This window comes from Herpailurus yagouaroundi, unplaced genomic scaffold (assembly GCF_014898765.1).
Source record: "Herpailurus yagouaroundi ecotype Mexico unplaced genomic scaffold, PumYag 218, whole genome shotgun sequence".
NCBI classification, from domain to species: Eukaryota; Metazoa; Chordata; class Mammalia; order Carnivora; family Felidae; genus Herpailurus; species Herpailurus yagouaroundi.
Window position 1 is genome coordinate 7,080,906 of NW_024412449.1, and position 10,976 is coordinate 7,091,881.

A 10,976-nucleotide genomic window follows, 5' to 3' on the forward strand; every position below is an offset into this window, starting at 1 on the left:
CAGTAAGTTCTAATATGAATTTAAACTTTAAATTTGTTAAAAATAAAATTGTAATCTATATATTACTTAAAGCCCCACAAAACCTCTATTCTTATTCAATTTTTTAATATCTTCTTAAAACTCATATTTCATGGGGCGCCTGGGTGGCTCAGTCGGTTAAGCGTCCGACTTCAACTCAGGTCACGATCTCGTGGTCCGTGAGTTCAAGCCCCGCGTCAGGCTCTGGGCTGATGGCTCGGAGCCTGGAGCCTGCTTCCGATTCTGTGTCTCCCTCTCTCTCTGCCCCTCCCCCATTCATGCTCTGCCTCTGTCTCAAAAATAAATAAACGTTAAAAAATTAAAAAAAAAACCAGACTCATATTTCATGTTTTCTCCCTGGGATAAACACACATGTGGTGGGGGGGGGGGGGACTCCCTTGATTAGGTCACATTACATGGCAAAGGTGGTAAGATGCCACCACTGTGATTCTGGAGATGCTATGCAGATGTTATATAAGATTAATGTTCTGTTCTGTTGTTATACAAGAGCCTACATTAGCAGACTGGAGAGACTCTCTGTTGCAGGCTTTGAAGATATAAGCTGCCATGTTCTGAAAGGGCCTGCGAGAGGGTCACATGGCAAGGAACTGGGGGGTAGTAGCCTCTAGTTGCTGAGAGCAGCACCTGGCTGACAGCCAGCAAGAAACCTCAGTCTTATAGCCCTCTAACCACATGAAGATGAATTCTGCTAACAGAATAAATATATATGATAAATCAATAAATTTTGAGGTTTATTTATATGGGAACAGTTTTAATCTTTATGCAATTAAATGTATCAATATGTAACTTTTGATACGTCTGCTGTTGAACTTATCTTCCCCAACTCAAGGTCATATATATATATATATACACACATATATATATACACACATATATATATATGTGTGTATATATATATATACACACATATATATATATGGAGAGAGAGAGAGAGGAGCTGCACACTTATATCTTCTAAGCTTATCTTTTACCATTTTATAAGATGAAAGGAGTTCTGTGGATGGGTGGCAGGGATGGCAGCACAAGAGTGTGAATGCACTTCATGCCACTGAGCTTTACACTTAAAAATGGTTCAGATGGTAACTTGTATATGTATTTTACCACAATTAAAATTATTTTAAACCTGTAGAAAAAGATATTAGATTTGTGGTTACCAAAGGTGGGGGATGGGAGGAGGGGAAATTGAAGGAAAGTGGTCAAAAGGTATAAATTTCCAGTTACAAGTAAGCACTAGGGATGTAAAGTATGACATGATGACCAGAGCCAACACCACTGTATGACCTACAGGAAAGTTGCTAAGAGGAGACATTCTAAGAGTTCTCATCGCCAAGGAAAAAACTGCTTTGCTTTTTATTTTATCCAGATAAGATGATGGATGCTAACCAAACTTACTTCAGTGAGCATTTCACAACATGTAAGTCAAAACACACTGTACGCCTTAAACTTATACAGTGATATGTGTCAATTATATCTCAATAAAACTGGAGATAATTTTTTTTTTAGAGAAAAACCTTACCTAAAAAAAGTTAATCTACCTGGAACTTATTTTGGAGCATAAAAGTGTGTGTGTGTGTGTGTGTGTGTGTGCGTGCACACACATTTTTTTCCCCAAAGTACTTAGCCAATTAAATCAGCATTACTCACTGCATTATTATTTGTCTTTCCCTACCAGTTTGAATACTTGTATACACTTGAATATATTTCTGGTCTTTCCAACTGTACCCAATGCTCAGTATCTGATTCAGTGAAGATTTCCAGTTGCCCCATTTAATTTCATTACACCCAGAAGGAAGGTACAAGCATCACTCAGCCGTACAGTTGTGGTCCTGGAGGTCAAGTTCTAGGTGGCAGGTATGAGAAGGGGAACCATAAAGCCACAATCCTTAAGCTTTTGGTGCCATCTTGTGGACTGTTTTCATGGTTAACCTCTGTTCAGAGTCTGGAAACACTTTCTCTACATAATTTTTTAATCCACGAGGGCAATTTTAAATATTAAAAATGTAAGCCTTATCATGTACAGGATGGCCCTCTGCCTCCAAACTTTCTCTGTGGTCCATCCTTCAGATGCCAGGGATATAACAGTCAAGTGCAGCTCACATCACCACTCCTGTCTTCAGAAGTTTCAATTGGCAATAGAATAAAGTAGATGTAAATTATCAGAGAGGGAAATAAAACCAGCAAAGATGAGAACAATCCTAAAGTTAAATATAAGTAGAAAAAAATGGATCAAGTTTTCTCTAAAATGTACAATATACACACATTGAGTAGGAGCTTCTCTGTTTCAGGTACAACCTAGAAATTCACATCCTCTGGAAAGCCTTCCTGTAATCAGAATTCCTTTTCTCCCTTAGTACATTGCCCACACCTATCTCATAGCACTTAATCTCTCTCTAATTTGCACTGTAGGTAATTTGATGCAGAACAATCTGCCAACCACACTACACTGTGAGTGTCTTAAGGATAAAGACAGGATCTGGTTCATCTCAGACTCAAACAGCCCTGACACCTTTAAGATGAGTGACTTTCTCCAGGAAGGTGACTCAGACTTCAAAAGGTTGACACTACAAATGCAGTTCATTCCACCTCATTAATCCCAACAGTCCATGCCTGTTTCCCAGTTTCTACATTTTCCCTGTTAATGTTTTCTTATTACTTTGACCTCAAACTGATCTATTTTCTGCCTTTGTTGATTCACTTGGCATTCCCCTTTTGTGCTCTCTTGGTTATCAGCCTCAAGGTACGCCTTCTTAAATTAATATGTTAGTGATTTATCTGTGTTCCTTCACCCTTATCGATATAGCTCAAACTTCCAGCAAAAAATATCTTGATGTCAAAAAAGAATAGCAACAAGAAAACCACAGCCTCTATTTAATGAGAACTTCCTATGTGCTACATGCTTTAATATATTGTCTCATTTAATTTTCCTAGTGATGTAGATTTCACTCATCCTTCACATCAGAATTCAATCATCACTTCCTTAAGGATGCATTCTCCAACATCCCGTACTACACCAGACCTTTGTTACTATACTATAGTATCTCACAGCACTAGGCAGCTCTTTCAATGCTTATCACAGTTAAAATTTTGCCTTTTTTTAACCAAAGTCTATCTCTTTTGAACATTAATCCCTTGGAGGATTAATGATGTCTACTTTTGTTCACCACAGTGTCTACTTTGCTTAGCTAAAAGACGAGGATTAATTTACCCCAAACAAATCCCCAGCAGATTGGCCTCCCAGAAAGAGATCGGCCTTATGTGAAGTATCAGTGGAAACTGGTTAAGACCTAGTTTTCAAGGTAATCAATCATGGTCAGCTGCACAGCTTGGACCATAGTAGCCCCTACAGCTATGGTGTTAGAAAAGGGCTAATCCTGGTGGCTCAGTTGGTTGAACATCTGACTCTTGATTTCAGCTCAGGTCATGATCTCACAGTCATGGGATCAAGCCCCATGTGGGGCTCTGAACTGATCGTGGAGCCTGCTTGGGATTGATTGATTCATTCATTCCCTCTCTCTCTCTCTCTCTCCCTCTCCCTCTCTCTCTCTCTCTCCACCACCCCCCCCCCAAATAAACAAATATAGGACTAATCCTTTCCCAATCATGAATGCTGATGTAGCAAATCCTGCTACTAGTTTACTATGTCATTCAGCTTCAATTGCAAGACTTTGGCCCCATTTTCCCAACATCTCAGAAGAGCGGTTATGCGGAGTAATGCCTTCACAGCCATTATATTATAGTACCATTTATTTTCTACTACCTCTGTCTTCTGCAGTTTCGTAGGTAAGGGGAGCAAAGCAGGGAGTTATAAAGTAGCCTGACCAAGATCACAGTTAGTAAGTGGTGGATACAGGATTTGGATTCAGGTCTACCAGATTCCATGCTACTTAATCCAGATCACTACACTTTACTACAACTCAGGGATTTCCTGAGGTACACTGGGCCCTTGGTCAATTGTAAATAACAACAATAGCCAAGCTTTTTAAAATCCTGGAACTGTACTGGCTATTTTACTTATAAGGTACAATGAAGTCTACGCCAATTAAGCCAGAGAGTAAGAATTCTAAACCCTGCTAGATTTGAAGGAAAAAAGGTCTTGATAACATCTATCTGCCTCACTTCTGACTGGTTAGGAATGGGACACAGAGTCTGCTGGCAGAAGTTTTGGCTCACCCTAGCTGTCAAGAAATATAGAAGGCAGAGGCAGAGGGGGGGCTGTGAAGAGTCAAATATCTCTCCAAGATTTCAAGCTGGGTGAGAACACCTTGAATATAAATACAACAAAACTCTCAAGTTGAACTTTCTGGAGACTTCTAGTACATAAGCAATTTTACTGGTCAATGGAAAGGATAAATACCAAAGGAAAGTCTGAGCTACTGCTATTTGCACAGTGCCCTGTACAAATTCACATCTGAATTTGTTTAGTGAACCCACTGCAATTCCAGTCACTGTGCTGCAGGCTTTACATGCATTATCTTATTTTAAACTTTCACAATTGTTATGAGATATCATCACCATTCGCACATGAAAAAAACTGAAGTTCAAAACTTGTAATAAAACTGCCCAAGCCACCTAAGTAAACAGAATGAAGACTCTTTTATACAACCAAAAGATGACCCTTCGACTATAATGAGCAGCATCCAAACATTACAGGGAAGCTTCGCTATTTTTTCCTAACGCTGTCCCTAAAAATTTCATAATACATCCTCAGATTTGCTCATTCTCCTTAAGCACTTTAGTAAATCTGATCAGTAGTGCATTCCACACTCCTCAATGCTCTGTAGTTGCTATAGTTTATTTTTTGCACTTGATACCCATATTAAATGTTACCCTCAAAATATTTATACTCAGAATAAAGAGTTTAAAGAGTTGTTAGATGTGCTATACTATAAGAGAAATTATATTCAGAAACTACGTCACCACAAACAATACATGAATTCTGAAAGGAATACGGACTACCATTGGGTTCACACAATCTGATTCTGCTTGGTGAGTTCTTAAATATGCTCAAAAGAGTCAAGAACAGAGTAACTGTCCCCACAAAGGAAATTGCTATGCAAGAGAAGGAAAATCACATCACCTTTTTTAACATAAAGTCTAAAAGGGTAGCAGCATGAACCTCACATAATCTAATGGCTGAGACATATTAGAGGCCCCAGGTAGAAGGAATACAAGCAGAAAATTCTTCCCCATTTTACTTGGCCTGAGGCAAGGGAAGAAAGGGAGCTACTGTGCTTTAGAAAGGAGGTCTGCCTCCAGCACTCTAGGAGAGTCCCGGGACCCAAAACAGGATTCAGGCTGCAATCAGAAATGGAAGATGTTCAGGCCTCACCTGGTGGGGGACACTCAGTGATGTTGTTGGTTGCCACATGGACACTTTCGATGCTCCTGGAACCCTATTTTGGACAGAAGGAATGTGTAGATAGGGTCTCAGGAGTAGGCTGAGTCAAGCACAAGATAGAGAACACAAAGGTTTTGGCTAGGAGATGCACATTCTTTAAATTATATCCAGTGGGTAAGTCCTGTGAAACACCTGGTTTGCTCTCCCTCGCTCATCATCATGAAAGAAATTACAAGCAAGAGTTTTCAATTGCTAGATCTCTTATATACTTTCCTACAAAAATAGCTTTATACAGTAATTTCCAGTAAAGAAGAATTGGGGCTGCTCTATTGCACACATACATGAGAAATCCATAGCCTCTGTATGCTGTCTTGAACTCATCTAAGCTCTGCAGGAGTATTTATTTCCAAATGTTTACATCACTTTTTAAAAAGCTATTAATAGTTTTAATATTCAGGAGATTAGTCTTCAGAAATTGGCATTTTGTTAATTGGAAAAAGGTTTTCATCGTTATTATACTTCAGAAAGGATGTCAAAGGGGAAAACTACACTCTCCTCTAAGATCTAGTTCTCAGATATGCAAATTCTACCCCTGAGGTTATGGTGAGCTAGCTATGAGCCCAGTCTGGGACAGGAGCTTCTATAAAGAGTCAAATAGAATAAGGCATCACCCATAAACAAAGTCAAGAGGGAGAGTCATTGTCAAGAGTGTTGCAACTGAAAGGCAGGTTCAGTACAATAGTTAACATTTTTGAGTAGCCATTACATGCTGGTGCTGTGCTAAGCTCTATTTTTCATATTAAAGTTTGTATTTACTTATATTTATATATATATATATCAAAATTATGGAATATCAAAGATATGCTAATGTACACACCACAGAAATTTAAGATGTCAACATTGTCATTTTTGCTTAAAGTCCACCTGTTAAAGAAATAAAACAATGCATATTCAGCTAAGGCCCACTCCTCATCCATCCCAACTTCCTTTCCTCACACTGAACTTCCTGAGTTTTCATGTATCACTCCAATCATAGGTTTTTTCATTACACTTGTATTTATGCAACTTGCCTTTCCACCCAACAAATACTTTGATATTTACCTATGTTGATACATGTGGATCTGGTTGATTCACATTAGCTTCTACATTGAACTTCATTATAAGTCTCAGTTAATCCACTCCAGGTAGGCTGTTTCTACTCTTTTAACATTCAGAGGGCAGTGATCTTGTGGGTAACTCCTGGTGTACATGTGCGAGTTTCTCTAGGTCCTCTCCTTGGACTTTCTGAGTCTTAAGGTATGCACCCTCCAACTTTACTAGGCATTGCCAAAATTATTTCCAAAGTGATTATGTCAATTTCTACCTCTATCAGAAAGGTATCAGTCCTTTTGCCCCCTTATTTTTCCCTTGGTGTTTTCTTTCTTAATGGTTTCTAAGCACTCTTGGGATTATTTCAATGCAAATACATTCTTCGAATTTATGGTTTTACATTTCACTTTATTAAATGTCCTATCATTAAAAAATATCTTAATAATATGGAAAATTCTAGCAACATGATTTCCTTCGAGGTTTGTGTTTATGTCAAAAGTTCTCTGCCCCAGGATGATACAGTTTTTCTTTATTTTCTTCTAAATATTTTTTTAAAATTTCCTCTGCAGGTTTATATCTTCAAACCATCTAGAATGTATTTTTTGTGTATGCTCAGTTAGGGGATCTTGTTTTATCTTTTTACAAAGAGATAGCCATTAAAACCAAAAAAAAAAAAGTCCATCCTTTCATCAATGACTTTTAAAGCTACCTCTGTCATATATCATGTTTTCGTATGCAAGTGGGTCTATTTATGGGCTCACTGTCTTGGCTCTGTTGGTCTGTCTATCCTTGTCTGTTGATATCACACAGCTTAAGTTACTATAGCTTTATAACAAGTTTTGATTATCTGGTAGGGTGAGTCCTTTCTAATTATTTTTTTTTTTTCAGAATCACTTTGGCTCTTCTTGCTCTTTATTCCACCATATGAAGCTTTAGATAAATCTCCCATTAGTGTCTTTTTCTTACCTGTTTCTTAAATATTTGTGGTAAATGAAGTCATTTTCTTTTTTTTTTCTTTTTTTTTTTCTTAGTTTTGTGGCTGGTTAGCCAAATCTTTTATTCAGTATTCCATCGTAGATCACACAAATAAATGGGTATTACTGGGAAAGAGAAGGGAGCTGTGTGGAAAAATCATGTTGTAACTTCACTTGAAGTTGTACTAATTTTCCAAATTAATTTGGTGAGGTTAAGAATAGTTATGATAAAAAGTGTTCCCAACCATGACATGATACAAACCTCCATTTATTTAGTCTTTTTATAGGTCCTTCAATAAACGTTAATAAGTTTTCCATAAAGGTATTACACATTTTGCCTCAGTGACTCTGGACTTTTTTTTTTTTTTTTAGCTATTTCTTGCATTTGATCTTCTGGGCCAGTAATGCAGCCTTTCCTATAATTCACCTACTTTATTATTTTGTCAAAAAGTCATGTTTTTGGAGTTGTGTATGTGAGTGTGTTACATTCAGATCTCTTTAAGTACTTTTTTGCTGTGCAGGTGCTCATCTGTTTCCTCCAGCAATTACTACGCAGAACATGAGTCCTACTATTTTAACCTGATCCTTCTTTCTCTGGCGACTAGAGCTCCTTGACTGTGCAATTACCTCTCTCTCAGATAAACAGGGAAATTCCACAGGTGCTGACTGGAAAAAGGTGTTTCTTGCCCTGAGGTTGGGGTAGAAAGTGCAGACTATTACATCCCTCCTGAGGCACCCTGGGGGAAGCCTCTCTGATCTTTATCTGTTCAAGCCCTTCTCCCCAGCTTAATAGTACAGAACACTCAACCCATCCCCAAGTCCCTCACACCAGGATGAGTTCCTCAGACGTTGAAATGCCAAGCTCTCTCAAGAATTCTCTGAGCTTCTGAGCTCTGATGCTGCTTCACATTTGGTTCCTCCACCCCCAAGGGCAGAAGACTAATTCTCTCCATAGGAGCCAGCTAGCTGGCTCTAGAGCCAAGGGCAAGTAGCGTGGAGTTAGGTACAGAAGCCATTATGATCCCCAAATTCACCATTGGTGTATTTTCTACTTGTTTCTTAATAATTTGTTGGTGGTGAAAATAAATGCGATTAATTGATGTTTGTCTGAGATTTCTGCAGCTCTGTGGTTGGTTGGCCAACTCTGTAATTTAGTATTCCATCCTTGTTCAACATATATGAATAGTATTTTGGGGAGCAAGGGAACAGGAGATTCTGCAGATTCTCAAAGTAAAGGCAAAAAGACAACATATGCCCAGCATTATCCACTTGCTTTTTTTAGACTTAAGAGTGAACAGAGCTTTTTTTAAATAGGCATCTAAATGATTTTTGTTGTTGATGCTGGTCATTTTTTTTAAATACTGGGAACACTGAGTCTCAGTCTGAAAAATACCCTGAAATCTTAAGAGTAGCATATACCAGTGCCCTTCCATTCCCCGCCCCCCCCACCCCCCAAATCTTGTTACTTTGAATTAACAGACTGATCCATTTTTCCATTTTTGGTGGGCAGAGACTGTCTCATTTATCAGGAAAACTTAGAAGAGAGGAAGCCTTTAGAAGAATTTTTACTTGGAAATATAAGAAGACTAGTACGCAGGTTCAAGTCATACTTTTAACATGAGCTTGTTGAAAGAAACGTTAACAATTCCAAAACGCAATTAAACGAGTTTTAACTTTTTCCTCCCAAAAAGCACAAAAAATATGGAGAGGAAGTAAACAGGAAATTTTAAAATTTTTTTAAAGGTAAAAACAACTCTTCCTTGTACTAATCCTTGGGTAGTTAGCATACAACTGACTCTTCTTTTCGTTAGTTTCTTTGAAAACGGAATTTTCGACTCCCAAGTCTGTTGGTACTTAGTATCTGCTCCGGGCTCCCCCTCTCTCCGAGCGGCTTCCCAGGCGGCCTCCGCCCCTGGGGACCCTGCGGCCAGAGCGGCTGTAAGAATCGCGCGGGGGAGGGCACCCCCTTTCCAAGGACGGGGAGAGCCCGCGGTCGGCTCTGCCTACCCGGTCGCGGCCCCTCGAGTAGCGGTCGCTACGGCCGCCGCCGTAACTGTCGCGGCCGCCGCCATAGGCGTCGGGCGAGCAGCCCCGGTACTCGTCGTAGCGGCCTCCCCCGCCGTACGACAGCGGAGGCCCCCGCATCGCGGCGGCGCTGAGCGGGTCCCCGTAGCTCTCGAATACGTCTCGGTAGAAGCCTCCGCTCGGATGGTCCAAGAAGTCGCGGTCGCGCCCCCCGTAGCCGTCTCGGTCGCCATACCCTCTCGACGGACAGTTATCCCGGGCATTGGATTGGCCGTAATCGCGGTAGGTGTACTCTCGAGGCGAGGGAGCAAACTCGCGGGGGTCGCGGGCGCTAGGGTAGTCTCGGCTCGAGTAGTTGTCTCTGGGCGAGCAGCCCTCCTCCCGGGGGCTCAGGTAGGGGTCCCGGCGCGGGGGTGGCGGCTCCCGGCGCGGTGGGCCTGCATAGCCGTCTCGCCCCCGTGCGGCCGCGGCCCGCCCGCGCATTCCACCGCCGCTGCTGCGAGCCAGGCCCGACGGCGCGGCCCTCTTGGGGGGCGGCCCGGCCCTGCGTGGCGGCGGCCCGCGCTTCATGGGCAGCGGGGCCCTGGAGGACCGCGGGTCGAAATCCCCCGCGTAGCTGCTGTCGTCCGCCGGCCCGCCCCGGGATGGGGGTCGCCGCGGGCCAACGCCGCCCCCGCGGGTCCCGCGCAGGCCCCTCGAGCGACCACGGCTGCGGGACAGCGGCGGCGCGCCCCGCCGGCCGCTCTCAAACGCCGGCTTGGTGGCCTGGGCCACCTTGATGGCTTTACCATCCAGGGTCTTGCCGTTCATATCTCTGGAGGCAGCCTTGGCGTCTGCCGGGCTTTCGAAGGTGACGAACGCGAAACCCCTGGACTTGCTGGTTTCTCGATCTTTCATCAAGAGCACCTCACTGATGCGGCCATACTTGCCAAACGCGGCCTCGAGGCCTTTCTCGTTGGTTTCGGGGTTGAGCCCGCCAATGAAGAGCTTCCCGGGGCGATCCGCCTCAACCATGTCGGCCAGTGGTGGGCTCGGTGAAGGGGTAAGGCAAGGGTCAACGCCCGTTGTGGCCCGGGAACCGCTAGCTGATGGCGGCTCCTACCGGTCGGGTGGAGCGTCGTCGCGTAAACGCGGTCGGCGTCCCGGCTGCGCCCGTGGAACGCTGGGGTGTACGCCTTTGGGTCTGGGTGCGCAGCCAGGCAGGGCTCTTTCTAGTCGTGATTGGCTGGTGGCCCGGGGTCGCCGTCGGGAAGGGCAGGCAAGCTTTGTGACTTTACTTCCAGCCTTTAAACTTTGGCTTCATAACCTGCCCCTGGCTTACAGCTTTTAATTCACCCCTGAAAGCTCAGCTGCAAAATGAAAAGCCGTTAAATGTGTGTGTATGTGTGTGTATACGTGTGTGTGTGTGTATTCATTCCTTATGGGTCTTAATGACAGGAATTACAGTGCATTCTAATCCAATTTACCCAAACCATTTTCAAACGTAAAAAAAAAAAAAAAAAAAAAAAACC

The 10,976-nt window shown here is 42.5% G+C and overlaps 1 protein-coding gene across 1 annotated transcript; it reads right to left on the reverse strand.

Annotated features, from left to right (window-relative positions):
* Positions 1-7,456: 7,456 nt before the first annotated feature.
* Positions 7,457-10,690, reverse strand: RBMXL2 (RBMX like 2). The gene has a single exon (XM_040457003.1). It carries the CDS (start codon positions 10,477-10,479, stop codon positions 9,295-9,297), a length of 1,185 nt encoding a protein of 394 aa, XP_040312937.1. The 5' UTR covers positions 10,480-10,690; the 3' UTR covers positions 7,457-9,294.
* Between the last annotated feature and the right edge of the window lie 286 nt (positions 10,691-10,976).

Excerpts from the sequence above, each read along its gene's own strand:
- RBMXL2 (XM_040457003.1), bottom strand. The coding sequence starts at position 10,479 with ATGGTTGAGGCGGATCGCCCCGGGAAGCTCTTCATTGGCGGGCTCAAC.